This window comes from Mastigoproctus giganteus, chromosome 7 (assembly GCF_048544385.1).
Source record: "Mastigoproctus giganteus isolate SK-2022 chromosome 7, ASM4854438v1, whole genome shotgun sequence".
Classification (NCBI taxonomy): Eukaryota; Metazoa; Arthropoda; class Arachnida; order Uropygi; family Thelyphonidae; genus Mastigoproctus; species Mastigoproctus giganteus.
Window position 1 is genome coordinate 183644897 of NC_143581.1, and position 18134 is coordinate 183663030.

Consider the following 18134-nt stretch of genomic DNA (forward strand, 5'->3'; position numbering starts at 1 on the left):
TTTCGGAGACATTACATCTGAAAGCACTTAGGCATTTAATGCCTATTAAAAGCAAAAGTGGTTGAATTAAATCACACCACTATCTTCGTTTTATCAAAATTTCTCAATCACTCCTAATATAATACAGTACACTCTCGATTTTCCAGGATAGATGGTAAAAAAATATTTCCGGATAATCGATTTCCCGCTTAATCCAAAAATACAGTAAGTCCTTGACATATGTAAAAAATACATTCCAGGACTTCTTACGTAAGTCGAGATTTGTGTAAATCGAGAATGAGTAATAAAGTATTGCTACTATATCCTTGATATGCCAAAATTGCAAAAACCACATAATATCCTCAGAAGAATGAAGAAAAATAGTTATATATTTTTAATTAGTTCAATTAAACTTTATCTAGGGACAGAGGTGAAGTAGCTGGAGTGGCACATAAGAAAAGAAAACATAAGAGGAAGAAAAAATGCATGTTATTGAACTGTAAAAACTGATTTGTATTTTGTAGCCTTGGTTATTATTATAGTTGACCTTCGCTGGTGCCGACCGCTTCTTGTATTCTGTTTTCTCCTTTTTTGTGTTCAACATTGCCACTGACAAATCTGAATTCCATGCGATACTTGTTAATGTTTGGCCATTTTCATATGTCCTTTTTATTTTAATTTTCTGATCCAACTCGATTGCTTTCCTTTTCTTGAAAGATTTACTAGTACTGCTGTCACTTATTCTCTTAGTTGGCACCATGATAACAGTCAAAATTAAATTTTCTGAAAAGAACTTCGCAGGGTTCAGGCAAAAGCTCACTATCACCCCACCCAAGCTCACATTTTACTAAAGCACATTTCTGGAGGTCACTGCCATAAAACAATAGAAACAATTTGCACTTTCCGAGTTATTGGCCTTTTCTGTTATTGCACTCTATTATAAACGGGTAGTAAACTTGATCTTATTGCATTTGCGATAATACCGATAGCTGGAATTCTGTGTGTTTTTATGTTATTATGGTGAAATGTATCTCCTTCACTGAAATCTTCAGTCATAAAAAAATATAAATAACGAACATAAATCCGAAACTACGTAAGTCGGGGACTTACTGTTCGAAAAATGTTTAGCAACCTGTGTAAAAAGTATGGCGATAGATAAAAATTAAAAAACTTACCACACACTACTCGCGTGTCCAATACGATACTTCCGTTTATTTTTTACAATGTCGCACATGGTTTGGTCACCAACATTATAATGGTTCTTTAGAGGTTTAACGGATGCACCATTTTCAAACTTTTGAATACAAGTTTTTGTTTAAATGAAAGTACAACTCTTGTTTGCCCATCATTTTCGCGATTTATAAACAAAATATAAAACAGTTACTATAAAAAAAAAATTCCAACATCGCTGACATAAATAATGAAACAAAATTTGTCCTTTTGCGGTGCGATGGAACACAACAATTGATGCGACACACTAAAGCAAACTAAACATTTAGGTGGTTTTTTTTTTTTTTTTTTTTTTGAGTGGCCATGTGAAGACAGGGGATGGGTTTCCAAGATAATCTGGTTGATTTTTTTAAATTTGGAATCTTGAAGTGTCCTGGTTAATCCGATCCCGGTAAATCAAGAGTCTGCTGTATACCTATACATTAAAAATCAGTTGTCAGGGGAAAAGAAACCCCAATGAGAGAAATTAAATATTAAGGAATAAGATGTCATTGGGTAGGGTTGAACTTTGAAGGGCCACAATCCATTGTAATACCCCATGATTATTTTGCCCCCAAAAACCAATTTTTGCTCCTTTGGGGGCGATATTGCCCCGTTGACAACCCCTGTGTTAGAGTTATGTGTAAAATTTTAATTTTAAACATGAATTTTAATTGAATTTTAATTTTGATAAGTTTATATGAAGCCACTATTTTTTACTTATGGTATTCTGGTTAACATTAACATGTTATATGTAGTGTTGTTTTCTAGTTCATTCAGTACCAAATTTTTGTAAAACTCACTTTTACATAATGGCAAAGTTATTATTAACCTTATCAGTAGCTGATGATGAATCAAGATTGTAATTCTAATATGATGTTTGATTTTTCTGATGTTATGATGACTAAAATGACATTAAGCTCCTGGTTTTTACATAAGCCTGATTTACAAACTTTTGAATTTATAAATAAAAATTTTTGAAGTGGATGTTCAACTTACAAACTTATACCCAAATCTTATTGACTTTTCCACAGCTTCATAATGGGTAAAAAAATATTTTCAACTTTTATGTACTGCAACAACAATTTAATATACATTCTACAACAGTTAGGTATAGTACACTATTTAAAGTATATTTTTAGTAAAATGTACTTTGAAACATACATGATGAAAGTGCAAATTGCCAAAAGTATCTCCCATTAGATAAACAGGATTTCTGTTTAGGACGCTTTTTTGCCTGGAGAATTTACTATTCTTTCTGAAGTAATTTCATGTTTTCAGTGAGTAAATAAGCAACTTTTTGATAATTTTGTTGTGGTTGTGTAGGTTCAGAGAACTTCCATTAGTTAAGCACACTGCAAATCAACTTTTAGAAGGAAGCTGAGAGGTTAACCAAATGCAAACATGAGCTAGAAAAGTATTGCTTCTCTGGTTATTTATTTCTGTTTAAACCATGCAGTACAATTGTGATATTTTCTAATCAAATGTGATCTTGTGTACTCAAAGAATTAAGTCATGAATATAGCTCCTCAAATGTAATCTACTCTGCTGTTTATTCTAATAAAGGTATTGTAAATTTAAAATCTTATTGTTAAAAGTTTTAAATTTTATTAGGACATCTACCATCCACTGTCCAATCAAAACATTATGACCAACTGCCTAATAGTGGGTATGTTCTCCTCTGCCACCAGTACCACCACCACACAGCGAGGCATGGATTCTATAAAGCTTCTGAACATCGCAGGGATATGTTGTGCCATGTTTCCATTTGTGTCCAGGATTTTGCCACCTTCCTGTTTCTGTAGGTCTGTGTAGCCCATGGTGGAAGATCTAAACCAGATCTGCCAATTTTCATAATCCCAGTCCTATTCTGTGCCCAGTCCAGAAAATTCGTCTGCCAAGGTAGTACCTGGAAGTCACTATTTTGTTTGGTGAACCACTCTCAAATAGTACTGGTAATGTGGTAGGGTGCATTTTCCTTCTGGAACATATTTGTACTATCTGGGAAGACAATCACCATGAAAGAGTGTACCAAATCAGCTACACTGGATACAAGGGACATGAGGTCTCCAAGAGATTCCCAGCAAAACATTCCTCATACCAAAACTCTTTTGCCACCTTCCTGTTTCTGTGGGATCAGAATGTCAAATTGATTCCTCTCTGTAGTTTATCACCATACCCTCCATTTACATGGCATAGCAGGAAATTTGATTTGTCAGAAAAGGCAACTTTTCTGGTGGTCCACTGATTCCATTCAGATGCAAACTTTAGGCATTGTTGGCAATGGGTAGCTGCAAGATTGGGTATCTTGACTGGGCACATACTTCAGGTAGCCTGTATGGAGGAAAGTTCATTTGATTGTGGTCTTAGAAACACTGCTGGTCATCTCTTGGTTAAAATCCATAGTCAGCCATTCCACTGTTTTCAGTCTATCAGCTCACAGAAGATAGGATAGCGTGTATTCACCATGACTATCACGACTGGGCAGCCATATTGAGATATGGCTGCCCGGCAACTGCTGCTCTGTCCACTAACCATCCACTCTTGGAACCCCTTAACTATAGCATTCCACAAACAGCCTACAAGATTTGCAAATTCCCTAATACTGCCACTCTTCAACCTGTACCTGACAATCATCAGTCAGCCAGATCATGTCAATTAAGTACTTTATTTGGACTGCAATATCACATTTACTTGTTTTCACTGTGACATGGGTGCCACCAGGCAGGGAGGAACAGTCATTTGCTAAAACACGGGGGGGTGATCCTAGAATTTTGAATGGACAGTGTATATGTTATGGTTATCCCGATTGTCAGGCAGTTTTGGGAACTTTTTTTTTAACACATCCTCTTGTTATACCTATGGAAAAATTGCTCCTGATTTATGAACTTTTGCTTTTCAAACTACTCTTCAGGCTGCTACTGTATATATATGTTTATTATTAAATGTTATTAATTGTTAAATATATCCTTAAGAGTTGAACCAACCTGGTAGGCTTTTATTGGTGTTTTATTTGATGTTTTAACACAGTATTAAAGCTAACTGAAGTAAAGCTGTGATTAATCTTTGTCTGGATTAGGTGTTAGTTTAATTTTTTTTATTGTTTTTTTTTTTTTTTTTAATTTGGGTTAAGAAATTTTGTGAAGGCTACCAGTTATAATGTTTTTGAAAATCATCAGCATGTGGTTTAGTACTTTGATGGGAGAGAAAGAGAAAAGCTGGGGAGGATGGCATTATAGTCAAGCCAGAATTAGCTGTCTGCTATCAAAATATCAGAGTTAAATTTAAGTTTTGTATATTTTTATTTATGTCTGAATCTAATATATATGTATGTGAATTTTATTCCTGCTTATATATATATATTTATGACATTATTTAGGTCTGTGATTTTGGCTTAGCTAGAGATGAGTCATTTAACCTTGAAGGTGGAAAGTTTCCAATCAAGTGGACTGCTCCAGAAGCCCTAAGGTATAGTGTAAGTATCAGAATTTAGAAATGATTAAATCACAGTTATGGGAGCTGTTCGTAAAAGAATGATAACTTTTTAATTGTTTACCTTAATGTGTACATAGGGGCTTAGAGGGGAACAGATATTCTGTGTGTTATCAGACACTCAGTCTAAAACACTAATGGATCCAATATCTTTCTGTTACAGAAGATTTAGGAGATGTCCAGTTGGCCTGCCTCCCTAAAATCCACTCATGCACACCTTCTCGATGGTAAGCCCTGTCGTCACTTAGGTGGCAACGAACATATAGAGTGATTCTCTTCAAGTCAGCGTAAAGACGAAAAGACCAAACCCTCAATAGCATGACGAAACAAATGGCCCTCAGTCCCCAGCAACTTTCACTCTCCCTCTTACGGCAGTGAGAAGATCAGAGTGGAAGCAGAGGGTGTTAAAAATCTCTGGGTACGACCAGGCTGCCATGCACGGAAACTGAACTTGGCCTGTTACAACGTAACATCGCCCATCGGTGAAGACAGGATATTAGAGCTGGAAAAGGAACTAGAAAATGTGAATTGGGATATCATCGGTTTGGCTGAAACAAGAAGAAGAAATGAATCACTTATAAGTTTATCAAGTGGAAACCTGCTGTACACCAATGGAAACAGTGAAAGGAGCAAAAGTGGAATTAGGTTTCTGGTCCATAAAGATATAAAAAACAACGTTTTGGAATTCAAAAGTACATCACCAAGTGTGTTGAGACTAATACTCAAGATTTCTAAGAGGTGCAAGCTAAAGGTTATAATGATTTATGCACCAACATCAAGCCATGATGATGAAGAGGTTGAAGAAATGTACACCAAAATTGAGAGTCTTCCAGGTGAGCAGAAAACCGCACTACACTATTATTATGGGGGACTCCAATGCTGAGGTTGGAAAAAGACAAAACAGCGTAGAAAGGGGAACTATAGGAAATTTTGGAATTGGTGAAAGAAATGAGAGGCGAAAGACTTGTGGAATTTGCAGAATCTCAAGGATTGTCAGTAATGAACACTTTTTTTCAAGAAAAGGGTGAACAGAAATTGGACATGGAAGAGTCCAAATGGATTAACAACTAATGAAATCAACTTCATCCTCACTAACAGAAGATATATCGTGAATGATGTTACCATCCTGAATAAGGTAAATGTTGAAAGTGATCGCAGAATGGTAAGATGCACAATTGATATAGATGTAGGAAAGGAAAGGAAAAAACTGATTCGAGTAAATAGTACGAAGGTCTTTGAGATAACAGAAGAGGAGAAAGAGCAGTATGTACTGGGACTTAAGAACAAGTTTTAGCTTCTGCAGACTGCTCAGGACCAAGATATTGATGAGGAATATTACAACTTTCTGAAAGTGATAAAGCCCAAGAAACCTATAGGGAAAAAGAAATCCAAAGAAGAAAAAATTAGTCAAGAAACACTTGTTATGATGAACCGACGGGGACAAATGAAGAGCAAGATAAACACTGACAAGGAGAAAACTGAGTATACTGAGTTATGTAAAGTCATTAGAAAGAGGCTCAGAGAGGACATAAGAAGATTTAACACAAGAAAAGTAGAACAAGCATTAAGGGGAAACAAAGGACTTAAATCAGCATCCATGAGCAGTAATACAGAAAGACAAATGATACTGAAACTGAAGAAAAGCAATGGTTATAAACAGCAGAGAAGGCATAATTCAAATAGCAGAAGACTACTATAGAGAATTATACAAGGAGTAGGAGAATGATGCCAGAAGTGGGGAAGATGGATTGCAAAGTAACAACACGTACGACATACCCGATATTCTTCCTGATGAGGTAGAACATGAGAAAGGAGTTTGATAAGGAGACAATATATCTGAAGCTGTTTACTGCTGCTCTTGAGGAAGCTTTCAGAAGATTAGACTACGATTTGCATATGACATTGTGGTCATAAGCCACAATCCCAAAGAATTAGAGGAAAATCTTAATCAGTTATTCAGAGTTTGTAAGGATTTTGGACTAAAGATGAATATGGCTAAAACAAAAGTAATGATGAACAAATATGCTACAGAAAGGGATATAATGATTGAAGGAGCAGTAATTGAAAAGGTGGAGTCATATACTTATTTGGGACAAGTAATTAGCTGTAATAATGATAAATGGATGGAAGTCAAGAGAAGAATAAATTTTGGATTGATAGCATTGAGGAAATATAGTCACATACTGAGGAGCAATATCCCAATTTGTCTGAAACGTAAAATAATGAACCAATGTATACTCCCCACTCAGTCACATACTGAGGAGCAATATCCCAATTTGTCTGAAACGTAAAATAATGAACCAATGTATATTCCCCACTCAATCACATACCGAGGAGCAATATCCCAATTTGTCTGAAACGTAAAATAATGAACCAATGTATATTCCCCACTCAATCACATACCGAGGAGCAATATCCCAATTTGTCTGAAACGCAAAATAATGAACCAATGTATACTCCCCACTATGAGTTATTGAAGTGAAACTCGGGCACTCACCAAAAGAATGGAAGAAAAGCTGAGAACTACACAGTGAAGAATGGAACAAATAATATTGGGAATCAGACTGTTAGATAAGAAGAGAAACACACACATGGATTAGGCAGCAAACCAAGTAAAGGACATTCTTATCAAAACTAACGAACTAAAATGGTCTTGTGCAGGACATACAGCTCGAAGACATGATGACAGATGGACTAAGAAAATAACAGAATGGTACCCAAGAGGAGCTAAGAGAAAACCTGGAAGACAACAACGGAGGCCGACCAGGCTAGCCGTGTGGGTAAAGTACCTGCCTGGCAACCTTTGAGTTGCCAGGCAGGCACTTTACCCACGCGGGTTTGATTCCCGCCTCGGGCTTGGATCCAAGTACGGCAAAAACTTTGGTAGGTGCATTATGGCCACAGAAGCCTATGTGCCAACAACTACCAAAAAAAAAAGAAAGAAAAAAAAAAACAACAACAACGGAGATGGGCAGATGAAATTCATGAGTTTGTGGGTAGTAAATGTCCATTGCACAAAACAGAAGGAACTGGAAAGTTGCTGGAGAGGCCTTCATCCTGCAATGGATTGAAAATGGCTGATGATGATGATGACGACAATGACATACAAATTTAATTGGTTCTTTTTGAAACAATTCCATATGATATAAAGATACATCCACATGATGTCTCTTTACAAAAAGTTTTGCACATATAGTAAGTATACCTGGAAATTCACATAGCTTGGGATCATGTACTGTTTTGTTGAAAATCATAGTACAGGGGGATCCCTAGTATCCAAGTATACATTATCCGACTCCCCGCAGTTACCAAGATTTAAAAATTAAAGGACACCCTTGAGAAAATTGACCAAGTGCTTGAATATTTTTGTGAGTATGACCCTCTTCATTATTTTGCAGCAAAAGTTAAGTGCAGAGTTAAAGACAACTAAATGCTACTGCACAATTTTATCTGAATATATATGATGAAAAAAAAAAAAACACTGGATTCATTCTTTATTCATAAAACTGAAAAATAATGTAACTTCAATAAACTTTACTTAACCTCACATTGTTCAACAATATTATAATAAAAATTGTCTAATAAAATAATTATCTCATTTTTCAGTTCCTTCAATCCATTTTTTACTATATACAAGTACATAATACACTTTATGAAACTTTGGACCCCGTTCTAAGTGGATTCATTTTAATGGAATTTTCTGGAACTAATTATCCTCTGATAACAAGGGCCCCCCTGTACATGAAGCAACATACATCTTTCTGCACAGAGTGCACTGTTCTTGTGCATCATTCGTATAGCAGAAGTTAATTTGACAATATTGGGAAGTGTGAACACATGGGATTATCTAATCAGGTGATCTTCCTCGGGGAAGACCAAGTGGTTAAAAGAATTAATTACTTGAAAAACCCTTTATTCACTATTCACAGTATAAACAACCTGTATTCAGTTCTTTTTAACATTTCCATATTTTAATATATAAACTTGAAAATTTATAATTATATTTATAATTAAAAGCAACTTATGGCCCTTTTCACTCTTAGTATGGATTTTACTTTCACTCTGGAAGTGATCATGGGTGCCTACATCAGCAAAAATGTATAGTCTAATTGAAGTATTTACTAGTTTTGAGAATTTATACACTGATCCAAATCCCTCCTTTATTGGCACCCATTCACATCAGTCTCATTGAGATAGTGCATATGAGTTAACAAAAGTCTCTTTCTCTGTGTATTGTGTGTGTGCATACATGTGTTGTCACTTTATAATAGGAAAATAACAAAATTTTGTAGGAGACTCAATTGTTGGAAGTTCTATGGAACAGGCTAAAGGGTAGCGTAATAGACAATTTCAGATGGACCCTGTAAGATCTGGGTTGAAATGCAAAGTTGGTATTAAAACAATGAAAAATACAGTAAAAGTATTAGATCTTACTTTTGCACTGGAAAGAACATCAGTAGACTTCATTAAAAAATATTTGGTAACACTCTATTGAAATTCCTCAGTAAGGAATTTCACTAAAATGTTACCAGAATTTCTCTTAATTTTGAAATGAATGGGTTTTTTTTTTTTTTTAATATGTAAACCTCAAAAACGAGAGGTATTAGAACCTATAGTACTTAGAACCATGCTTGGGTTGGAGGTTGAGAAGACGAAAGAAGATATTTGTTAACATTGGACTTGAACTTCTGTAGACTGTAATTTTCAGAAAATACTTATGAAGGAAGGTTGTTCTAGAAAAACGGCAGTTGAATGAATAAATGCGGAATATGAAAAGTTGGTTCTGTGAGTTTGAAGTTGGACAGTAAATAGATGTTGGCGGCATGTGTTTGGACTGTTTTGAAAGAGAGAGCAGGAATTATAGAAACCAATTCAGAAGAACAGTACCCATGGAAGTATCTGTAGAAGAGGCATGCATCAGAAACAGTACGTCTATGAGACAGCAAGTGGAGAGATTCTGTTAGAGATGAATTATAAATTAACCTAACTGCCCTCTTTTGAATGGAATCAAGAAGCCTGAGAGAGGTTTTGGGGGTGCCACCCCAGATGTGGGAACAATATTCCATGGCAGGCGGATTTGTGATTTGTACAGAGTGAGCAGCTGTTTGGAAGAAAAGTAACGCCGAGAGCGAAAGAGAAAACCAAGTTTTTTAGATGCAGAGGAAGCAATATTTGTAATGTGCTTGTGCCAAGAGAGATTAGAAGTAAGGGTAATCCCCAAAAGAGGTATATCATTTTGCCTAGAAATCTGCGTGTCACTAAAGATAAGCATAGAAGCAGAAGAATCCTTTTTGCAAGATATAAGACAAGACTGAGTTTTAGAAGGGTTGAAATCAATTAAGTTGTCTTTGCCCCACTGGAGAATTAACTGAAGATCGGCATTTAAGGAATTGGTAGCAGATTTTCAAGAAATTTAAACTGATTGAGCAGGACAAGGTTTCTCAAAATGGTAAATGGAATGCAATGTGCTATCATCGGCAAAACTATGGATAGAATTTACAGTCAATGGAAGAAGGTCATTAATATACAAGCAAAAAGAGTGGGGGAAAGAACTGAACCTTGGGGGACACCGGCATTAGTGGAGAAGTTAGAAGACAGAGCCATCTACCATCACCCTCAGTGAGCGATCAGAGAGAAAACTGGATAACCAATTACTAAAAACAGTTGGAAAACCATAAGATGGAAGCTTGTTTAGAAGACCTTTATGCCAAACACGATCAAAAGCCTTTGAGATGTCAAGAGCAACTATTTGTGTTTCACCGAACCTTTCCATTGAATTAGTCCATAAATGGGTAACATAAGCCAGAATATCACCAGTGGATCGACACTGACGGAATCCATACTGGCGATCGTTGATCAGACAGAAGGTTTCTAGGTAGTTTAAGAGTTGGCAGTTAATTGATTTCTCCATTACTTTAGAAAGAGTAGAAGTAATTGCAATGGGACGATAATTAGATGGGAGGGATTTGTCACCCTTTTTAGGAACTAGCTGGATGTGAGCAAATTTCCAAGCAGAAGGAAAAACACCTTTGGAATAAGAATGTGAAAAAAGGCGGCAAAGAATGGGAGTAAGTTCAGGAGCACGTTTTGAGAACAAGTGAAGAAATATCATCGGGACCTGGAGCTTTCTTAGCATCAAGATATGTCAAAATCCTTCTGACATCCTTTTGACGGAAGACCACAAGAGGCATTGAATGGAGCGTGTTGGGAATGGTGGGAGGTGTTTTACCAAAATCATTAATATATGAGTTGGAAGAAAAATGGGATGCTAGCAGGTCAGCTTTATCCTTGGCTGAAGGGACAACAGAACCAACTGGTTTGGACAGAGGTGGGAACAGAGATGGGCAAAAGTTGCGGCCAATAGCTTTGGCAAGGGACCAGAATGCTCGGCTACCATTAGGGCAAGAAGCAAGTTTTCTACTCTTAGCCTGTTCAAACTCTAGTTTGGTCTGATTAATAACTGCTTTACAATTGTTATGAGCTTTGGTGTAGGCAGAAAATGAAACTGAAGAATTAGAAACAAGCCAATTATAATATGCAACATTCTTCTCATGAACAGCCATAGCACATTTATTGGAAAACCAAGGTTTAGATAAAGGACGAGATTTTAGTGGAGTGTGGGATAAAGGATTCCATTCCTGCAAGAATAATTTCACTGACACGATATGAGCAAACGTTGACATCAGAAGTTTTGAAAAAGTAATCCGACCAAGGAAAAGAAGAAAAGAAATCTCGCAGGTCATCCCATTTTGCATTCTTGTAATGCCAAACAATACGAGGTTGGGAATAGCCATGAGATAAAGACTCCATTGGAGAAGGGACAATCACCACATTGTGATCTGAAGTGTCTAAAGGACCTCTCACTTCGACTGTGTACTTAGAAGAGTTGTTTGTGAGAAAAAGATCAAGCGTGTTGGCTGTATGATTAGAATTGTCCAGTATTCTTGTAAGTAAATGAACAATCTGTGCAAGTTCATTAGTAATTGCAAAAGCCTCAGCATCTCGACCAGCTGGGTCAGTGTGACTAGAAAACGGAAGCCAGCTGGAGTTGTGAATGTTAAAATCACCAAGGAAAATTACCTCACTGTTAGGAAAGTTGGACTGGAGAAAGTCAAGTTGCAAAGAAAGGAAGTCAAAGAGCTCCAAGTGATTAATGGAGTTGGGAGGACAGTAGAGACGACAGATGAATTTTACAGAATGAGGTAGAGAGATTTTAAGCAAGAGAAGATAGAAAAGAGGAGATTCCAAATTGCCAAGTCTCTGACAGGGAATATCAGAAGAGACATATGCACAAGTACCACCTTTGGCGAAAGGAATCATACACCGAATAATTTGGGCATCTGAGATGAGCAGTAGTTGAATCAACCAATAACTGAGATTCTGTCAGAAAAAATACATGGGGTTTTGCAGACTGCAAGTGGAAATGGACATCGTTAAGATTAGAATTGAGACCACGTATATTTGTGAAATGAATTAGGAAGTGTTTGGGAAGTTTAGATCTTTTCGCAGATAAGCTTACTCTATTAGTTTGACAATTCATGGTGTATTCAATAGTAAGAAAAAGTGGGTGGGACTTGCTGTATGAAGTAATGAAATTTTTGAATATGGCATACACACGGTAAGAATATACCCAGATCCTTGACATAACGTGGCCTCGACAATGCTCGCTGCATACACACTACTTGGACTCCCTCCAGTTACTATCTGGCAGAGTAGAGGTAGCATGATTATACACTAGCTGATCCGGAAGCCTCCTAAAGAGTTACCAATAGGTTCAGTCCGGTGTACTAACCAGCAGCCGGCCTGGGAACACCGTTTTAGAGCTGTACCCTCGAAATGTAAGGAATATTGGATCTCGCCACGATGTTCATCATAACCTCAAAAGTCATCAATCATACTGCATGATGGAAGAGATAGGGAGGGTTGACCAGAACTTAGCTCTAGAGACTAAACATGGGTTCCACCACTTCAAGCCTCCAATAAGCAAAGTGGTGGTATTGCACTGGTTGATGAGATTCATCTACCACCTAGTAATGCCTGGTAACATAGAGGGGCGGGATTTCTCCATGTGGTGTGGGTGCCACACCCGACCCCTGCTTACTTTGGTTCACACCTTGGTGGTCACCCACCATGTACTTGTGCATGGAGGTTTTACCCAGGATTACTAACAGTCCCACCATCATGAAGGTGCAAGGAGAGGATATGGCTGTCACAGACTGTCCGGACTTCGCCAAAATTAGGTCCACTTGACTTGAGTGTCACCCGAATATCAGTTCCATCAGTGTTTTAGACTCCCAGGTAGCAAGTGCAGCTTGTCTGGCATATCTTAGAGAATGTCTGTGACAACCTCAATGAGATGTTGGGATGTTTCAATACACTCTGGACATTAAGAGAAATAACAAACCAACTAAACAAAACATGATATAGTAATAGTATTTGCCGTATAGTGCAAGGAAGCCTCAGGCTTTTGCTGCACTGCGAAAAAAAGAACAAGTAGATAAGAAAATACAAATTATATGCTTCCCTCCTTACACAGGTAACTATCCAGTTGACCTTTGAATTTATTCAAACTGTCAGCATCAACTACCTGCGAGGAAAACCTGTTCTTACAATCAACGACTCGCTGGCGAAAAGAAAACTTCCTACCTTCTAATCTAAATCTCAATCCCTGTAATTTGAATTTGTGGCCCCTAGTTCTGGAATTCTTTATAACAGTGAGAATTCCCCCTTCATTTATTTTACTAATCCCTCTTGGAGCCTTATAAACCTCAGTTATATCTGGTTGCCAATCAGAGATATAACTGAGGTGCCTGGTTGCCGATCTCTGCAGCCCATATAATCGGAGTTTTCCTCATATGGTTGTCCTTCTGCCAGTCTCACCATTTGAGTTGCCCATCTTTGGACTCTTTCAAGAAGCCCAGTGTCTTTTTTCATATAAGGTCTCCATACTTGAACACAGTATTGAGTCAGATACTTGAGTCCCTGACAAGCTCCAAGTTACATTTGTTTCTAGGGCAAGCACTTGTTTCTTCAGTAACTCAGATTCTTGTTGTAATGCACTAAGTTGTAATTTGAGATCGGTACACTCCTTACATCAGTTGCAAAGAAAAGAATCGCCAGGTGAGCTGGGTCTGTCTGCTAGATCAGCCTTAGAATACATGCCACAGGCTATACAAACAATGAAGTCGCAACACACACCTGAAGTGCCTTCAGGCATTTCTTTTTGTCCCGATGTCCCTGGACTTTGTATTGTAAGTGGAACTTGTAGCAAATAATTTAAATAAAATTTGAACTTTAGAGAGATTACAATATTTCAATTTACAATATATTACAGAATTTATGTTAAGAAAACATTGCAGAAATAAAACTGTTGACAAAACTTAAATCACTAAAGAAGTTAAATTTAAGCTACTGAACGATAGTTGCAAAATTCTTGCCAAAATATCTGAATATTAAGCTGTAGCTTTCCAAATACTTTACAAATTTAAACTTACAATATACTATGGAATTTAAAATAGAGTACAGTCAGTTCTTGTATAGCACGATAGTTGTGTTCCTAGAAACCCTTGTGCAATGCAAAATCGTGCAATATAAACAACAGGCCCTATGGGAAAAATAGGGTTAGGTGCCGACCACCCAACATTGAACACACATTTGTAACCAAAACATTACCAAACACAATAAATAATCGTAAAAAAATACTTACGTATTTTATTACGACTATTACGTAATAAAATATTGCTAATGCTTTTGCTTCTATCGTAAGCAAACTTGTTTTTTGTTTGATTTTCTATCCAAACAGATGACAAGCTGTTCCATCTCTTCCAATTCTTTGTGTCTTAATCTAATGGATTTTAATTACACTTTGAGTTGTTCCTGCTATCAAAGTTGTTTTTATTTTCTCTGCATTCTTTGTAATTCTCGACGTTGCCTCATTTAGGACTGTAGCACATGCAATATCACATGGTCTTTCATTTCGCTCAAAGTGCTTCACAATCTCATATTTTTTCTCTATCGACAGAGGTGGACTGGCCATAAGCCTTACCAGGGAAAGGCCAGTGTGATTTTGGCCATAAACCATAGTATGAGGCCACTATAAATTTTCCCGGGTAAGAATTTTTGACCCAGTCCGCCTCTGTTTATCTATATTGCTTTTCTTTTTCTCTCTGAATCTGCAGTATCTTCACCAGGACGCTTCCTTTTCACACCTTTTAAGTATTTTACTCATTTTTAGGGAATTAAGCACAATTACAAACCGAGGAGGCATGCTTGATACACATAAACAAAGCTGCGCACGTATAGCAACTGAATAAACAACACCGTAAAGGCAGAGATACACTATTAACACCTCACATTTCACTAAAGCACATTTCTAGGGGTTACTGCCATAAAACAATAAAAATAATTTCCAGTTGCATTTCTGCTAGTGGAATCTGTTATAAACTGGTAGTAAACTCGATCTAATTGCATTTGCGATAATACCGATAACTGGAATTGTGTGGGTTTTTACCTTATTACGGTGAACTGTGTTTCCCCTTCACTGATATAAAAAACATAAATACATTTTCAGAATCTTATTTTCATTCCTATCGTGTTGTGTTCGGTTGGGGTGATTCTGCGTTCGACTGCCATGTCTTGTAAACACGAAGGCGAATCGTGCATAAGTGAATTCGGTTCGTGTTCATGTTTGACCGAATTCGTTTAATGTAAACACGAGTTATACGAGGACTGACTGTATTACAGAAATTATACTGCTGACGAAACTTTTAACCACTAGCAAAATGAAGTTTAAGCTACCCAGCAAGAGTTTAAGTTCCTCCCAAAATATTGATTGCAAAGGCTATCTGAATATTTGACTTGCCCATTTCAAAATACATATCAAATACAAATATACACTAACCTACATGATTATAGGAATTCAAGCTACTGTATATATTTACTATTTAGTATATTATAATTTAAAAAAAAACCCTCAAAATTATTTCAGAAACAAACCTGCAGTGAAAAGCATCGGAAATACTCGGCCACATGCTGTAGCCTCAATCCCAGATAGGTCCACTGTCCTTATTTTGGATGTCAGCTTCTGCAATCAGTGAATCCAAAACAACATGCAAATATGCAACCAAAAATTACGAAATCATAATAAATAGAAATTGAACATAAATAAATAATTAAATTACTACTACTACTACTACTTCTTCTTCTTAGCCATTACTGTCCCGTGTCGTGGTTGGCCAGTTTCCTCCTGCAAACTCCTACAACTCGTTGCACCATCTCCTTTTTTGTCAACCTCTGTTTCTATGTGGTATCCATTCAGTTGCAGCTTTACTCCATCTATTATATTCTTTTCTTATAATTTGACTTGCCCATTTCCACTTTAGATGTTTTACTTCCACTATAATGTCCTTTATGCCAGTTCTTTTATGTAATTCCACATTTCTAACTCTATCTTTGTGTGACAGGCCAACATGCTTCTTTCCATTGCTCTTTGTCCTACTTGTAATTTTCTTTCTTGTACCTTAGTAAGAGACAAAGTTTGTGCTCTGTAGGTAAATATAGGATTTATACATGCATTTAAGAGCTTTATTTTTAGACAAACCAGAAATTCTCCCTTCATATAGTTCCCAAGCATCCAGTATTTTTTTCCAGCCGTTTTTCAACCTCATATTGGTCTCATCTATCTGAAAAGATAGAATTGGCCCCAGATACATGAACTGATTAACATGTTCGGGAGGTGTGTCATCAAGATTTATATCATCAAGATTTATAATAGGATACTGTTGGTAATTTGCCATTAGTTTTTTAATCTTTTCAAGATTGATGTCTAATCCAGCATTTCACTTTCCTTCCTTAATCCATCTAGTATTTCTTGCAATTCCTGTGCATCTTGGCACCTCCATAGCCAGGTGGGAAGGAGCAGCAGTGAGTAGCACACGCTTCTTGATTAGACCGGGGTTTTAGCCCGTCACCGCCAAATATGGAGGATGCGGAAAGGTCAAGGGAATGACTACTGCATATTCCCGTAGCAATATGGCCTTAGTTGCTAATGCTCCTAAAAACCAAATAACAAACAACAAACAGCTTCTTGTTTAGACTGGGGTTTGAGCCCGTGACCACCAAATACGGAGGATGCAGAATGGTCAGGGAATGACCACCGCATATCTCTTAAGGCCCCAATATGGCTTAGTTGCTAATGCTCCTATAAACCAAACAACAACAACCCTTGCATCTTCTGAGAACGTAAAATATTGTTGGCGAACCTTAGATGGCTTAGTTTCTTTTCCAAGATATTAATTCCTCTGTTTTCCCAGTTTAGGTTTCTGAAAATATACTCTAGTGTAGTTATAAATAACATCATTGAGATTGGGTCACCTTGTTTAACTCCTCTTTTGATCTGGAATTTCTCTCCCAATCTATCCAATTTTATTTGAGCTGAGCTGTCCTTATAGATTTGCTGTAGTATGGTGATGTATTCTGTTGGGATACCCTGTTGCAGTAGGGCCTCGAAGAGTACTTTGTGGTTCATGGATTCAAAAGTTTTGGTGTAAACAGTGAAGGCCAGGTAAAGTATCTTGTTGTATTTCTAGTACTTCTCTATTATGGTAATAACATAATAGAGAAGTTATTGATTTAAAGTGCATAGGTGATCAGTCACTGAAAAGCCTTTTCTGAATCCAGCTCGTTCAACAGGTTAATTTTCATCCAGCAAGCAGGAAATACATGCTTGGATTATTTTGATAAATACTTTATAAAATTTTCCAAAATCAAAATTATAAAGTATTTATAAATTTAATTATCAAAGGCTTATAATTGGCGATATCTGATTTTCTGCCTTTCTTGTTGAGAAGTATTATGTGAGACATTAGCCACTGTGCTGGTAAAATGTTTGTTATTGTTTTTTAAATTCTTTAGTGAATGCCGTATTTCTCTCTCTATTATTGGTATAACTTCAATGTCTCTTGCTTCTTTTGTCATAATTTTTGTATCAGCCTCAACACTGGAGGTCTCATCACTGTATAGCTTCTTTTAAAATTGTGTAACTATTTCAATAACTGCCTTTCTTCCTGTTTGAGCAATGCCATTTTCATTTCGTAAGCATTGAATCCATTTTCTACCTGGTGCAGCACCTCTTATTGCTCATTTTGTAGATGCATTATTTTCAAGTGCTCTCGTGTCCTTTCAGCATTTCTTCCACATATGAAGTTTCTTATAGTTCTTTTGGTTAATTTTTCCATTTCAATGTATTCTATTTTCTGTTTTGCACTTGCAAAGCTGTTTGTCTTGAGGAATTCTCTTTTCTTGATCACATCTCTAATATCTTGTAATAGTTGGTAGTATTATTTAATTTTTTAAGTTTTCCTGAAGCTTGCACTACGTTTCATCTATATTGTCACACAGCTCTTGGACTCCAAGGTCACCCAGAGAGGAAAGTGGAATGAATTTGTTATTCAGCT

At 36.8% G+C, this 18134-nt stretch overlaps 1 protein-coding gene across 4 annotated transcripts in view; it reads left to right on the forward strand.

Moving 5' to 3' along the window:
* The window catches only part of LOC150083382 (tyrosine-protein kinase CSK-like), a 262341-nt gene that overhangs the window by 203862 nt on the left and 40345 nt on the right, over positions 1 to 18134 (forward strand). For all 4 annotated transcript variants that reach the window (XM_090378006.1, XM_090378004.1, XM_090378007.1 and 1 more), the window contains exon 10: positions 4568 to 4663. In XM_090378006.1, coding sequence (XP_090234132.1) covers positions 4568 to 4663 — 96 coding nt within the window. The remainder of the gene's footprint in view (positions 1 to 4567; positions 4664 to 18134) is intronic.